This window comes from Passer montanus, unplaced genomic scaffold (assembly GCF_014805655.1).
Source record: "Passer montanus isolate IOZ18808 unplaced genomic scaffold, ASM1480565v1 scaffold22, whole genome shotgun sequence".
Classification (NCBI taxonomy): Eukaryota; Metazoa; Chordata; class Aves; order Passeriformes; family Passeridae; genus Passer; species Passer montanus.
The window spans coordinates 7,109,368-7,126,139 of record NW_024366815.1 but is presented as its reverse complement, the minus strand read 5'-3'; the positions used below and the strand labels follow the sequence as shown (position 1 = coordinate 7,126,139).

Genomic DNA, 16,772 nt, shown 5'->3' with positions numbered 1-16,772 from the left:
CACTCTGTCTTTTAAGCAGAGTAGGGGAAATATTCTTGGTTATGATTTTCCTTCCTGTACTCCAATCTTCTCAAAATAAGCATATGTTGCATTCAGATATTTTAATTAACCTGCTAATTTTACGTATTAACTTAAAATTAACTACTATTATACAGCATTTAAATAATTGTGTAAATATTGTAACTTGACTGTAGTTTTTTAATTCCAATTTTAACTGGATGTTTTAAAACATGTATCTACAGATGATAAATATAGATTTCTTTTTATTTTTAATTTTTTTTCAAGACCAGTAAATTATACTTGGTTACTTTTTTTACTCCTTGCTTATGGTACACTGGAAAACCATATACATCCTGGGAGATGTTAGATGTAAATTTTTTCTTAGAAGTTGAAGAATTGAGATTTTTCTTTCAGCATACTTCTGGTTTTGTTTTGATATATTGAAAACTTGGAATGAAATATTATTCCATGCTGCCTTAACTTGTATCAATCAGCTTAAAAATTTTACATAGTTTAGATTTTCAGGAATTGCTACTTCTACAGCTACTTTTACTTACTTGTACTTAAGATAATAAGAGTATTTTTATAAGCATTTCTCACCTTAATTAATGTGGTTTAGCAAAACTTTGTTGTTCATTGCAAATGAATTTGTCAGAGGTGGGCTAAAAGGTTCACGTTTTTTTATGTGCTTGTGTTTTGGTTTCCCTCAGCCCACTGAGTCTTACTTTCAGGTCAGTCTAAACTTACCAAAAGTAACAGAGGGATTGATAAAAGAGTGGGCCTGGCCAGGTTCCTGGCAGGATGAGGTGTTGTGCTGCCTGAGGTCAGTGTGTTACAAACTGTTGTCAGTTCTGAGAGGCAAAGACCTCTGATATCGCAGCAAAGGATGGTTTGCTCTGTGAACGTGTGGCTGGTGTGGAGAAGGAAGACTTAAGATTTGCTGGGTGGTGGTGCTGGGTATTGCCATCACAATGGCTAGAGGTGCTCCCTCGCAATACATGCTAGAAAGAGGTGGGCCACCCATGGTGCCTAATTCAGGAGATGTACAAGCAACAAGATTTAGAACTTTCTGTTGGCTTTGTGCTTGGGTGAGTCACTGTTTTTTGGGGTTTTTTTTAAGAGATTTTTTTTGACAGGTGATGAACTGGGAAAGGAGGTGCTTCCATCTCCCCTCTCTTCTGACAATGTGAAGAGAGAAGTGGGAGTGGGGAGGAAACAAACTATGGCAACTGATGTGCGAGACACGGGGGCAGAGGAGTGGAGTAAGTGTTGAAAAGCAAGTGAGCAGCTGAGAGGGGCCTGGTTTTTAAAATAAATTGGGACCAGCCTGTCCCTGCCAGCCCAAAGGCAGAAGCTTTCTGCAGCTTGCCTGCCTGAACAGCAGAACCAGGGCACTGTACTCTGGACTCTGCATGGGCCACACTCTGGATCCCAGGTCCATCACCTGCACCCCAGAGGGAGTGCAGTCTCCAGTTCTGCCCCTCACTTCTCCATCTGTGCAGATGTTGAGGAAAATTGGGTGAGGGGGAGAGCAGAGCTGTTTGAGCTAATCTTGCATCAGAAGAGAAATCCTGTAGAGCCATGGCCTAATTCCCTTGTCAATGTACACTGCCCTCACACCCAAACTTGCAAGTGTTTTAAATCCCAGCTATCTGGCCTAGGTGGGAATATAAACTAGACCTCAGGTATTGTTTAACTGAGTCTGGCATCCTGCCTGCCGTGCAAATGAGGATGCTGAGTAAGTAGATCTGGCAGTCCTTCAGAGCTGTCCCAGAGCTCTCCCCAGACGCACAGGCAGATGCTTGATCATTCCTTTCCAGTTAATGTGTGAGAGGGTTCTCTTCTCCCCTGACTGTAAAAACAAAGAAAAAAAAATCACCCTGGTCATTGTGATACACCTCTAGAGATGTTTTCACTGGTAAAGTAACAATAAATTGGGTACTGATTACTCACCCTGTGACTAAGCTGGTGTGCGTGCTTTGGTCTGAGCACCTGGGCAAAAGTGGCAGTGAATCAACATGCCTGCATTGGATCAAGCAGTCTGTGGAAGTCTATTCAAATTAATAAACTGTTCAGTTTTTTTTAAGGGCCCTCCGCAGTGATGGTAAATTTTTAAGAACACTGTTGACTTACATGCTGTGTTTCTTGGAGAATGTTGTCACTTAAGACTTGTCTAGATGAAATATTACAGGAGGGCGGTGTAGGATTTGTCTTGCTTTCACAGGACAATTGAGGTGGGAAGGGATTTTGGAAGGTCTGTAGTCTAACCTTGTGGTCAAAGGAGGGTCAGCTTAAGGTCTGACTAGGTTGCTCAAGGCTTTGTTCAGCTTAGTTCTGGTCTTGAAACCAAGTGGAAGAAACCATCAAAGATAAGGGCTGTGGAGCCTGTCTGGGCAGTGCGGGACTGTTCCCGTGGGCAAAAAGCATTTTCTTCAATCCCGTCTGAACCTCTTGGGCTTCAATTTGTCCATTGTTTCTTGTCCTCACTCCATTTACAGCTGCATGCATCCTTTCAGAAAGTTCCCAGGACATTTATCTGGATATCTCAATTGCTTTAGATTGTCTCGAAGATTATTATGTGTTTATACTGCTGTGGCTTTCTTAGATTTTGTAAGTCAGATTTCTTTTAGCAGAGGGTGCAGCTCAAGACTGCACTGTGATTTTTGAGAGCTGGCACATTCAGTATGCCACATGTAGTATAAGTACAAAATAAATTTGAACAAATAGAAATTTTTGCTTTTGGCAATATTGTTTTCTGAAACATAAGGAAAAAATGTGATGCCTTGATGCATTTGCATTAAGAAATGCCTGTTCTGAAAGAGGAAAAATTAGTGTCTCTGCAAGTAACAAAGGGAAATGGGTTTATTTATTTTATATATGCGGCTGCATTTAAGGCTCAGAGTTGAGAGACTGATTTTAATTTCATGTAGGAAACCTAGGGCATCCACAAAGACACTAAAAAGTCAACAGAACCAAAAGACAGAAACATGTTAATATGCTACTGTTTTTACATAGCAGGGCAACCTGAAATTGATGTTAAAATATCCAGCTCCATGAAACAGATGTCTTTATTCTCTCTGCTCCACAGATAGATTTTTCTTTAATGGCTATCAAGTAGGTAAGTGCTTCCTGTATTTCTCTTTGGTTTCCTTATGACTTTTTGATAGTCATAAAGAAAGATGAGTTGAGCTACATGCTACATCAGTACTTGCTGAGCTGCAGTCTAGTCTGTGCACAATTTGCAGTGTAATTAAAATTAATTTTAATTTGAAAACACTTCAGGTACGTAAGCACTAATCTATGTGTGAGATTTCACTGAGTTAAGCTAACTTGCATGGTGTATGTATGTAATGTATGGAAGTACTAAGAATCCACTTCTTAATTAACTTCTGCTTTCTTTTTGTGTGTTACATGAAAAGGCTTAAGTATCTCTTGTTTGTGTATAGCTCCACACAGTTGTTTGAGCTGTCTAGGGCCTGGGTAAAGCACATTACTTTATTTTTAAATCTGTGAACCCCCGCTTTTAAAAAGGGACTGTGTCATGTTCTCTTCCTCTGCCTGATCTGGATGCACTGGAGCTTTTGCTGTCTTGCACAGTATCTACAATGATTGTTTCCTAAAGCCTGTGCCTAGCATCAAGGCCAGAAACTATTTTGTAATACAAGGCTTGACTAACAAAAAGTACTGTTTACTGAAGTGAGTAGCTTGTTTATTAGAGCAGAAAACTAGGAGTTGCTGGAGCTGGGAAGACATGGAAAGTTGGAACTACAGAATGGTCTCTGCCTTGATTGATCTACGTATTTATGTTACCTCTGTTCCAGCTGAAAACCAACAGAATTGGATAAAAGAAATCTGTTGTAAATTTTTTGCTCCTGCCCTATTCTTACTTCTATATAAAGGAGCATTTTTTTCATTTTTTAAAAGCTTTCTATGCAACTTCGTAAATCGTATTTTTTGTTAAGACAAAAATGTTGCTCAGATGTTCTGCTCAAAATGCATGGTAATGAGATATGAGTGCCTAGGGAAATTCAATATGGTACTCTGAGATGGTGCTTTACTTTTTCTCTTTGTGGGCACTGAACCCATTCCTATAATCACAATGCTATCACAGAGGAAATTTTGCTGAACTAATAATTGTCTTGCGGTCGAGACACCACCACAAGTATTTCACTGCTGAAGTCAGCTGCGGTGGAAATGAGCCTCCCTCCCCTGATTTGGCCCATAGCAATGATCTCTCAACTGCCGTCATCACAGAAATTAATGGAGAAACGGATCCCCTCCCACGCATTAGCATGAAATCAAGCACCCGATCTTGGAAAGAATCTGCTAGCAGACCAGCGGACCGCCTGGCGCGGGTGAGCAATCCCCACGTGCCGCTTCCCAGGGCAGGGTGCCTGTTGATTCACTTGGAACGCCTCATCCCTGGGGTGTAGCGCTCAGCGATATTCAGCCTAGGGGTGATGAATACATGGATAGCTATGCTTGAATCCACATTCCTGGAGAAGGGGTGCAGTCTCCTGGACAGCCAAAGATGGTAAGAGTTTTTAGCTACTGTTACTATGTAAGCATCTAGGAGTACTACAAATAGTTCCCAATAAAAAAGCCTAATCAAATTCCTCCTACATTCTTTGGGATATGTCAGTCCTTTCAGTAGTTGAGTTTTGAAGCCCGAGCCTCCTAGGGTTTAAAATTGGCAATTGCAAAAAAAAACCAGCATTCCCCCCACAAACCAAAAATGAGCAAATCCCCCTGAAGGAATGAGGTTACACCATCCGGATGATTCTCTTTTGCTTCATGTGTTCATTTTGGTGGGCCCTACATACACATAGTATATGTTGATGCTGAATATAAAAACTTGACCTTTACCATGCACTGCATCTTAACCTGGGATGATGTGACTGTAGAATAAGCACAACTGGGGAATAATATCTTCTTCAGTATTGAAATGGTTTCCTTTGGTTGTTTGGATGGAAGCATTGACCAAAGTGAGTTAAGTACTGATATTATCAGGCTATAGAAAACTACAGAAAAAAACTAATTGAAATTTGATGCCACATTCCAAAGTCTCTCGCTATAGACTCATGAATGTAAATGATATTTAAAAGAAATTATTTGAATGCTGGCTCAGCTGGTAAAGAGAAAACTGTATCTACTAAGTGGGGATAAAAATCCAGCGAAATAACTCAGGAATATTCGCCTTCATGATGTTAAATACCTCTAGAACTTCTAGATCCTCAGGTTTCTGAATGAAACTTTCAAGTGTTGCAAGTCTTGGGGATGAACAAAGTTATGTGCCCATTCATTTACAGTGTGGAGAACACCCAAACTAATGAGCAGAAATTGCTGAAGAGTCTGGCTGACAGTTCTGCCGCATGATCTGCAGTATAAAGTGGTTGAAAACTGCAGGATCATTACGTCAGTATTATTTGAGGGAAAAACGTGGTTGTGAAACTGTAACTGAAATTTCTCTCTTTGACAGAATAGAAAATCAAAAGTTTTGTTCGTTCATTTATAAAATAATGTTATCTCTTGTCTGTATTGAAAGAGGAATGTTTTGTAGTGTTGGAGAAGTATTGTTCCCTATGTGTGGTCAATGGAGAAATCCAGAAAGTATAGGATGTTTGCTTTCTTTGCCAATATTTGTTTTCAGTATCAATTTATAATGGCAAAAATGATGACATCAAATTCTTTAAAAACAAATCCATACAATCTGGTTTTTGTTGTCACTGTCCTAAGATATCAGTGATGAAGTCTGTTTCTAATAACTAGCTAATGAGCCACTGAAATAACTCTTGTTGCTGACATTCTTTCTGGGAAGATTGATTAAATTCTGCAATATGCTACAGTAAAAAGTAGATCTAGTGTGCAACCAGCACAGGAAATGTTGTGAGCAAATTGCTCTTCCACTTGTGGTGATTCTTACACTGAGACTAATGAATATTGCAGGAATTTGGAATAATGCAGAGTAGAACTAGTATTACTTTTCAAATATATTTGGAATTTGTGGAATGGCAAGCATGAGCAATCTTGCTTAATTTTTAACCCTAATGTAACTGGAAAAGTATTTCTTTGAAATTTTTCTTGAGTTCTGACTCTGCTGACCAGAGATACAAAATACATAGTCCAAGTATATGGAGATGGTCTTATTCTGCTCTAGAAGGATTAGTAGTTTCAAATCAATATCAAAAGAATGTCCAATATATGTAGCATGTCATGCATCTTAATCTACCTTAAGCACACAACACATGTGTAACACTGACCTTCACTTGGCATGTTAGTGATGCAAAGAAGTTAAGAGTTTAGATTTTGTTTGAGCCTCAAGGTAGTGTTAATTCTTGCTAAAATAAGTCATCCACAATATGCACTTAAGGGAAATTCAAAGCTATTACAGCAGATGGCCTGCCAAAAATCATAAGTCATCTATGACAGTCTAATAATGTTAAATTCTTTGAATATATGTAAAAATGGGAAAACTTGCAGATCTAATTCCTGAAAATGTGGGAAGCACAGAATTGTATGAGAACACTAATGATCAAGTTGCACTGCCAATTCACACAGTTCTTTGTTATATGTAGTTTAATTTAATGGGGTGTTTAATTGTTTATAGAAGTTCAGCAATTTCTCCAGAAAATATGTTTTTGTTTACCCTCAATGAGATCCTGTGTGGCACCTCCAAGGTAACCTTTTTTTTGGTCAATGTTTTTGTCTAGCCAGGCAGCACCAAATTATTTCTAACCAGAAAATTATGAAGACGACTTTGCTGTCCTCAAAAATGCCACATATGAGCTGCTTTTGTTCCCCATGAAAGATTCATGCAATACCATCATGCTGCTTCTTGCATGTAGACTTTTTCAGTTTGTCTTTTGCGTTGTTGGTCTTTGCCACTGCATGACTTTTCTGATCCTTCTGAACATAGCTTTAAAATTATGGAATGAAGTCCAGGTCACATGCTTGATATATTTAAATTTTGCTAAAATATGTACTTCTACCACATCTCCTGTGCTGATAGGTTCACTAAGGAAATTTTTAATTTCTTGGTTCAGTGTTCTTTCAAATGGCATCTGTGGTATATCAAATTGTCCCTGAAGGATTTTCTTCTGTGTTTATTTGACACACAAGAAAATTTTTTCTAGGAAATGCCACTGAATAGTATGGTTGATTGGAGGAGAAAATATATTACTATTAGGCTGGAATGTAAGGTTTAACAGAAGAGAAACACAAGAGACTGCAGGAAGAAGAATCATGATACATTTGTCATGAAAATACTTCAGTGTGGCTGGAAGGCCAAGTAGGTTTGAATGTTTTTACAATGGAGTTCATATGTATGCTTAGTGCAAAAATATTTACCTGGTTTCATATTGTTGAATGGTGTGCTTATTGCTATCAATGTGATTTTTCTAATGTGAACATTTCCAAATCAATTTATGGTCTGCTGGAGCTTCATCTTATTTGTAGAAGATTATTTTTCCAAGGATTTTTATTGGGATAGGACTTAACTGTTTTTACCATTTAAGGCTGTGTAATGTCCCCAGCTGAAAAAATCTTCAAACATTTAGACTACAGCTTAATAGTTCATTTGGATTCCTGTTTCTGGACACAAGTCAAATATGAGACTTCTCAGCTCAGTTGTGTCCTCTTACAATAAACTGCTTTAAATTGCTCTACTTCCCTTGTGCTCGGTGGACATGACAATCATGTTCTCATATTTTCTGATGCAAACTTTAAAAGCAAAACTAGCACTGAAATTGGCATTTTGTTGCTGCTTTAGACTATGTTTCCATGCAGAATGGTTTTCTTTTGAAGTACAAATAGGTTGAATCAGTGCCACAACTAAATTCCATATCTGAACAACAAAAAAAAAAGCCATGTAATTATTACTTTTCTTCTAGTGTATGGAACTTAGACTCTTGGCTGCTTTACACACATTGCACTGTGGCTTGGATTATGTTGAACTTCAGTGGTATTTTACTAGAAGTAATACATTAATAGCAACATGTTCTTCACCCTTCTTGCTAATTTTCTTAGGGTTTTTTCCCTGCTGTTTCTCTAAATTTTACATTAGCCTCAACTTAGTGAAGTTAGACACATTTAAAAATAGGTTTAATAAAATTTGTTTTTAAGAATGAACTTAAACATAAACTAATTTACTGCTAGTGTCAGTTTGAAAATTTAGGCAAAGGTGCATTAGTTGTGGAAATCACAGTGACCTCCTAATATCAATGACCTTTGTGAGGTTTTTTTTAGGAAAATGACTCAAGACAGCATATATTCTCTAGAATTTCTCATTATTTACTTAATTTTGAACCCTAGGCCTAGATATTTTGTTCTTTTCCATCAAATTATTTCTGACTTTGAAGAGAGAACACTTAATGCTTTAAAAAAGGTCTGTGATATTTTAGTTTCCTGTGGTAAGGAACTTGGAAAATTCAATAGGAAAACCAGTAACTGTTAGCAAATTTTCAGATTTGATCAGTGTGATTAATAGTAACAGGAGAACTTCTGCTTTATCATTCTGCTTAACAGGTAAGTCTTATGGGGTTTTTTTGTATGTTGCTCCACATTGTTTAATTTGGTTTTCTTGGTACACATCAGTTAAGGATAGTGACCTGACATAATTTGCCTCTACTCTGTTGCAGGAGATCTAGGGCTTGTGCTGTCTTTTGGGCATCAGAAATTTCAGCTTGTCAAAGAATGCAAACAGCATTTTTTCTCCTTTATATAGGTTTTATAAAATGCTGGTATACAAATGAGTAGAAGACTTTTTTTGCAGTAAGTACTTAAAAATCTGATCTTTCTGCTCTTGACCTGCAGAACTGGAAGTGACTACAGTCCTGGAGGATCTCCTCTTTTAAGTCTTTGGTTCAATATCTATTTAGAGGTCCCTGGTACTTCCTGCTCAACTGTACAAGTCCATGCTAGGTTGTCCAAGGTTGTATGAGCTGATGCCTCGCTACTCTGTTGGGCTCTTACTCTGTTGGGCTGTGGGATTTGGGGCAGAGTTTTTGCTTCCTACTAGTCTACAGAGGTAGTGTTTCTAACACAGGAGTACATCAATACCCTGTTCTTCTCTCTGTTCTGCAAACCTCTCACGTAAAAGTTCATCTATGTGTATGATGATTCTACCTCCAGGTATCAGATAAGGGTTATGTGCAGTGCACTAGGAAACCAAAGTGTAATATCTCTTTCACTGCTTTTGTAGATTGCCATTTCTTCCTGATTAAGCATTGATCTCTTTAAGACATAATTTGTGATTGTATGCTTTTCTGGCAATAATCTTGACAGCATAATCTTAAGAATTTCTTGTGAGGATGAGGAAACCTGATCAATTACAGGTTTTTTCAAATAAGGACGCCTATATTATTGTCACTTCAGAAAGTAAAATTCTTCCCGTGCTTTTTCAGTTACCATGATTTTTGACATGCTTTAGAGCAGTTAGTTTTTTCTGACATCCTAGACTTTGTTACTCTGTTCCCCAATAATGTAATCAAACTGTGCTGCACACCTTAGTCCTTGTACAAAATGGTATGGTATTTTCCATGCCTTGTTGTGTCTTTTCATTGTAATAAATTGCTTTGAAGAATTACTTATGAGCTGTGAAAGCGTCCTTTTCAGTGAAAAATCTCTGTGGCATGAACAGAACTGTGTGCATCTTTTCTCATGCTCTGTATGTTCCCTGTGTTTCAAAAAATACTGATTTAATGATAACGTAGGTAATTGGCAGTTGCTGAAGTGTCACTGTTAAAGTTTATTATGCCTTTATATTACAAAATCACAGCTTCCAGTTCTTTATTACAATTCTTTTGTAATCTGCTTTAGTAATCTTTAGGAAAGTGAATGTAAAAATTTAAGATACTTAAAACAAAAAGTTGAATTAAAGCCAGTGTACTGCTTTTACAACTAATCCTATGTCTTAGTCTCTCAAAGACAACTGTCTTCCATTTCTTAAGCCTGTTTCTATCCATTGTCTTACTCTGAATTATGCTACCAGCTACAGATTGCTTATATTTCTCTGATAGACTCTCATCATTATGGCAATTCTCCCTGGTCCTCAGTGATTTTTTTCTCTCTAGCCAACAAAAAGGAGTTTCCCAGCTTGGCAAGATTTATGTTGATCTAGAATAAAAGATAAAATTTTAGTTCCCGTAAGAGCAGTGAGTCAGTTCTTATTGAAGTGTCTGCAGCTTCCTTAGAATATGTATTAAATCCCCCACAGCTAAGCATTAAATCAGCTGAGGAACGCAGCATCCCAGAGCTGTGCTCAGTTATCTGAACAACATGTTAAGCGTATTTCTGCTTGGATTTGTGATTGTATTCATCAACATCAGGTGTATTCTTAAGTAACAATCTCTTGCTTTTTGAAATGACATAAATTTTTATGGAACTGTTGCATCATAATTGTAAGACACTCATCACACTTTCAATGAAAGCAGTATCATTGGGAAACAGATTGCAGGGGAAGGGCTCAGGTGGAGGGATTCTTTTAAAAATGTCAGTTTCCTAGAGGTGACTGGAGGCTGCACCTACTCAAAGGAGAAAAATTTAATTCCCCTTAAAAGGCTTTCAGCAGTTCTGAGACTTTAAAAAAAAAATCTGGCATAGTGATACACTCTTGTGGATTGAAGTGTTTCATGCCTCTCAATTGATAAAAAGTGGTGGTGGTTGTTTCACCAGGAGAAATTTCTTGGCTTGGGCTGTCAGCACCACGGACCAGGCACGCTGAGTTACCCGTGAGTTTGCATAGCTGTATGGCAGGCTGTTTTGTGAGCAAAGCCACAATAATGGGTGTTTTTACAAAAAAAAAAAAAAAAAAGCCTGGTTCTTGCCAACTTACATTTTCACCTAAAAAAATGTTAAAAATTCAGCCATGGCTTTTCAAGGGCAACATAATCTGTGTGTCTGGAATTTGTCTGAAGAATATTTTTTACCATTTATTTGGATTTTTTCCCCACCTGACTCAAAAAGATGAATATGCATTGGTCAATACTTACTAAAAAAGAAAAAAAATACAGTTTGTGTGGTTGTTGTGTGAGTTTTGGTGGGTTTGGTTTGGTTTTTTTTTTTAAATTTGGTTTTGTTTATTTTTTTCAAATAGTGCAAACTTGTGAAAACAACTATTATCTGTAGTTAACACATTTGTATGTAGGATCTGTTCCCTTGCCTACCAGCTGAAAATCCCCATCTCAAACTGAGTTGTGTTTCCCAAACTTTCAGTCACTAGGAGTAGGGCATCTCTTGTCATTCTCTTTAAAATGGTTTAAAGGCTGTGTAGTCCTTGATTTATGCATGCTCAGGAATAATAAATTTCAGTTCTGATTTTGCAGTTCTAAGTGAACAAAATAGCCAATGGAGTCTTCATCAGCAGGGTGGCAGCTGAGAAGCTCCATGTAGGCAGACATGCCATATGTAGGTAGAAAAAATATCCAAACTTGCAACTGGAGACAGGAGAAATGTGAAATGCCTGTGTTGGAGCATGAGATGTTTTCAATGGCTGAAGTTTCTCAAACCTAACTCATTAAGAGTTTGATTGAGGTTACCCTGTTCTGCATTCCAAGAGGCTCCCATTGATTAAAATTTGAAGAATTTTTAATGGTTCTTGAGATTCATATGCCTTCCTCTAATTGTATATTTTGGATTAATGTTTTTGTGTGGGTTGGTCTGTTTCCTCCCAAGGTAGTAATGTGCTGTGCTAGCCAAGTAAAACTGTTATGCTGTGTAAGAGGGTGGGAAGAGAGGTTCCTGTGTATATTCCCTAGGGTCTTTTGGTCAAAACAGGTATTCTCTTGAAGTTTCTCATTTTTTTGTAAATATAGTGTACTGGGAAAGTAAGAGGAAAAGGCCACATAAGATTTAAATAATTCATAGGGAGCCTAATGCATAAGAGATATTTATAGCCTGCAATTATCTAGTGTTTCAAATTCAACACTGGAGACTGGTAACGCCATGGACTGGTAATAGTCTATTGGATCTCCCATTTGTGACTGCACTAATATTGGTATAATTCTTACTCCATTTTCTGGTGTTGAAATGCAGTCTTGTCTTTAGTGTTCCAAGCAGAATAATTCTTTTGCCAGAAGACTTGCATAGTCTGCAAAATCAGGCTGTGTTCTGTCCACCTCCTTCTAGTATCTAAATCCTCTGATTACTTCTTGTTGGATTGTGTATACTGGTAATGAGGTTAGGTGCATACACTGTTTCTATTTTAGTAACTTTTGTTGCATCAGTTTCTACTCATGTCTTCTTTCCTTATCCCCTGATAATTTTAGGGCAATCCAACATTTGTTGGTTTGTTCACTTCTTGGTTTGGTATGCATGAGCAGAGAGCAGCAGGGATTCCTGAGCAGGTTTAAAAGTAACAGTTGAAATTGTACTTTGCCTCTTAATGTATTGTCACACTGTCATGATTGTGTTTAATTTTGCTTTATGGTATTTTGCAAATTGATTCTAAAGCTCTCATGTTTGTGGCTTCCCCCTGCCTCACAAATGTCAGTGGGTCCTTTTAGTCTCTCTGGGGTTTTTTTGTTTGCTTGTTTGTTTGTATGTGTTTGGTTTGTTGTTGGCTGGTGGTTTTTGGTTGGTTGCTTGGTTTAGTTTGGGGTTTTTTTCAGGTTTTTTTTTTTACTTGACTGATACTTACAATCTTGTTGTACTTACTATTCTATCTCAGCTATGAACTTGTTCAGTAAGAACAGACTTTATAGAAGGCAGTCTGGACCACTGTCCTCAGAGATTTCTCCTCTTTTCTCTCAGATTTGATGTCAAGTGTTAGTTTTGAAATCTTTCATAAGAAGGATCGAGATGTGTCTTGGGGCTTAATCTCATAGGAAACTTTGCCTCAAGTAAACATTAGTTATTTCTTCTTCTTCCCTCAAAACACTTAGCATTTCTCTACGTTGCTTTGCTTTTTGATACTCAAGAGAAACACACAGCCCAGGAATTTTTTTCTTTTATTTATTATTATCATGCCAAACAACTGTGAAAGCTTTGGATGAAACTGGTTGGGAAAAATACACTGGAGTTTGCCTGTTTCTGTAATGTTACTGATGCAAAGGATGGAAGAATTCAGATCTTGTTACTTTTTTCAGGGGTTTATTCACTGGGTTCACCTGAATCCCCCTTGAGATCTTCTTCTGGTTGTTAGTGCATGAGGACACACTTCTCTTGTTTGTGCTTGGCTGTTCCCATGCTTTTTTCAACTATGTTTCAAATTAATTTGTATTTATTTTCACTTAACTGGTTTTTTTTTTTTGGAGACCATTTTGTTATATAGATCTTTTTCCAAAATTCAGGAGTTTCACTTCACAGGCTATGATGGGTCTTACTCTCTTCATGTACTTTGAATTTGCCTGCAAATTTTAGGAGTAGGACAGTAGCAGTAACTTTTCTTGTTCTTTACTTTTTAAATGCATGGAATACAATGCAAGTCTTCATTTACCTCCATCTGGTGTACAGCCAGATTCCTCTTTGCACCAGATAGATTTCTCTAATTTTTTCCTTTGACCCAATCTGGCATGGGTCTTACAGATGTCACTCTGTTGCTTCAATAAATCCTCTTTTTGATATTGTTACCAAAGTAGTCCTATGTGTGCCATGTATGTTGAATACTAATGTCCAAGGTCTTGTGGACTTGTGAATAGTTTTTGAGGAGAAAAAAGAAACAAAGCATACTGTTGCATGTAGGTGGCATGTAGCCGAGTGGACAGCTCAGAAAAAAGTCAAAGAACACTAAGTAGTCCATATGCTTCTTTCTGCTTTTGTGGTCCCATGTGAACAGAAGAGAATTATTCATTCTATGCTGAAAAAAAAATGTTTGGTAACTCACCTTGTAGCACACATAAATATTGGAAAAGCTTTTTGTGTTTTGTCTCAGAAACTGTACAGGGATGACTTCTCGCAACCTGAAAGCTCAAAGGTGTGATTTTGTTTTAGTTGTTGTTATTTATGTGGTTTTTTTGAGGGGGTGTATTAAGAAAAAAAATTATACATCTTTTATCCTTACCAGAAATTAGAAATGACAGGAAGTATCACATCCTTAATTTTTGCACATTTGGGTGGTGCTGCTACTGCCTATTTTGCTTGTATTTTAGATGATTTCTCAGGCTTTTTTTAGTGTGGTTGTGTGTCCTTTAGTTGTGAAACCAACTGTTTGCCAAAGGCTTTCATTCATCTTTTTAGTTGCCTTTGTCTCTTGCTGTTAAATGTGAATGGATGGTGGATTGAATGAGTTACTCTTGTGCAATAAAACAAGTGGAAAGCAAACTGTCAGAGAGGAAACAACTTGAGCAATAATTCTCCACTTGATGGAACTTAGAAGTGTCCAAAAGCCCCCTTGGAGCTTGATTTGACATTGCAATGAAACTACTGTCTTCTGTTCAGAGTACCACCTGTGCATGTGCTTATAACTGTTTGCTGACTCAGCTCTGGTTTATCATAGCTATCTACCATTTAATTTTATGTAGGCTTTCAAATCATACTACTTCACTGAGTATTTGAGTACATTTTGAACTTGATATTTATTATTTCATTCTTTCTTCTAGTGTGAATGTAAGGGAGAATCATAATTTGGTTTTGATTTTATAGGGAGTGGGCAAGAGATTAAGGTCAGAGAGGCTCATTTTCCATTTTGGATCTGAGGTTTGTGGTTTATTTTGGCTGATGGTAGGGAAAGGAGTCCTGTTGCGTTACAGCTTCTTCCAGGGAAGTTATGCCTTTGGCTGCATTTATTGAATTTTTATGATTCCTGAACTTTGGGTCAAGCCTTTATCTAAGAGCCGTTCATCTGATATCAGATAAAACAAATTATCTCCTGCAATTTGACCCACTGTAATTGTATTATCATGACCATGAAGTCCTTTGAAATTATAGCTCTGAATGGCAGCATCATATCTGGCCTGTCAGAAGTCATCCAGTTCTTTCTTCTTAACTGTATTTCCTCTAAGCCTTCTCTGTTGGTAGCAGAGTTTTCAAATATGTTAAAAAAATTAATATAGCTCTGTAATTTGTTTGGTTTTAGTGCTTGAGCCTGTGTCTTGTGTCTTGTTCATGTGGGACTACAAGGGATGTTGAAAGTTTTTTTAAGGCTGTTGCTTCTTTTGAGGTTCCAGAATCTGGCTGCTCTGAAATACCAAGAAGCTTTTAATAGGAGATGGTAAACAATTACAACCAATGAATCCAAATATATTTCTTCATGGACACAAGGCAGAATTTGAGATTCCTGCTCTAGATCATATGTCCCTGTAATAGAGGAGGATCTATGTGAACCACTTGAAATTCAACAAGGTCAAGTGCAAGGCTCTGCACCTGAGGCAAGACAATCCCAAGCACTTTAGGATGGGCAGAGAGCAGAAGGCTCTCAGTCCAACAATCCCAACCAATCCCAACCACCTCAGGCTGGTTGTGAGCAGAAAATAGATTTTGAGCAGCTTTGCTGCGAAGAACTTGGGGGTGCTGGTGCATGAGAGGCTGGATGTGACCCAGTCATGGGCACGCACAGCCCAGAGAGCCAAATATGTCCTGGGCTGCATCCAAAGGGATATGGCCAGCAGGACAGGGGAAGGGGATTGTGCCCTTCTCCTCTGCTCCGGTGAGACCCCACTTGCTGTATCCAGCCCTGGAGTCCCCAGCACAGGAAGGAAATGGAGCTTTTGTAGTGGGTCCAGACTCCTCTGAGTCTGAGCATCTCTTCTATGAAGACAGGCTGATAGAACTGGACTCTCTCAGCCTGGAGAAGAAAATGCTTCAAGAGATCTCAGAGCACCTTCCAGCACCTGAAATGAGCAGCCAAGAAAGCTGGTGAGGGACTTTTGACAACAGCATGTAATGATAGGACAAGGGGGAATGGTTTTAAACTAAAAGGGGGTAGATTTATATAAGGTGTTAGAAAGAAATTCTTTACTGTGAGGTTAGTGAGACCCTGAAGCAGATTGTCCAGAGTGTTGTGGTGATTCATCCTAGGAAGTGTTGGGTGTGGCTTTGAGTGTCTGGTGAAAGGTGTCTTGGCCTCTGGCAGGGCAGCAGGACCTAGATGATCTTTATGGTCCCTTCCAACTCAACCAATTCTATGACTTCTGTGAGGTAGGATATCACCAAGACTGTTTGCTCTTTAAAACTTCCTTGAGAAATTGTTTTCTTCTGTCCTTTTTTACATTATCCTGTCTTTAATGCCTATACTAAAGCTGCATTTCTGCAGCTCAGGCTGATATAAATTGAGGAGGAGCAGATCCACATGGAGAAGGAATGCTTTTGGTTCAGTCTGTGGGCTGGCCACTCACTCCTTAGCCAGGTAAAACTAGAGGATTGCTTTATCCTGTGCAAGGACTGGTGTAGCAGGTTAGGAGACCTTGAGCCTTCCATTGGAGTTTGGATTGTTATTGGGGTGGAGGATCTTGAGTATAGTGGTCACTGCTTAATCAGAGAAGGTGTCTAGTCATGATGCTGGGAGTTTTACCTGTGCCAAACTGGCACAGGTGGCTGGCAGTGGCTACTTGGCTACTTGCATCTACATTCATCTTTTTTAGTAGCCAGAAAATGAACAGCAATCTTAGGTTTTCTTCTTTTTGTTCTTGTTACTGAAGTCATATAGATGGAGATGAATCCTGTTTGGTTTTTTTTTTTTAGAGGTACAACTACCTGTACAGTAGTATGGAAACTGAGGAGCCTGCAACTTTAGTTCATGCTGTGAAGTACATGGAATTTTGTCATACTTATTTAAAGTTAAGGTATTCATACAGTTAAAATTTAGTTTATTTTTATATTCTTCAACACCCCCCCCCACC

General features: G+C 38.2%; 1 protein-coding gene across 4 annotated transcripts in view; it reads left to right on the top strand.

Annotated features, from left to right (window-relative positions):
• ARL15 (ADP ribosylation factor like GTPase 15) overlaps nt 1-16,772 on the top strand; it is a 226,588-nt gene that overhangs the window by 58,477 nt on the left and 151,339 nt on the right. The window contains exon 1 of one of the 4 annotated variants that reach the window (XM_039709654.1): nt 4,123-4,355. The exons of 2 other annotated variants lie outside the window; for them this stretch is intronic. In XM_039709654.1, coding sequence (XP_039565588.1) covers nt 4,293-4,355 — 63 coding nt within the window. In that variant the 5' untranslated portion in view covers nt 4,123-4,292. Of the gene's footprint in view, nt 1-4,122; nt 4,356-4,515; nt 4,535-16,772 lie in introns of those variants that run through there. One more of the 4 variants, XM_039709653.1, reaches the window with a different exon arrangement.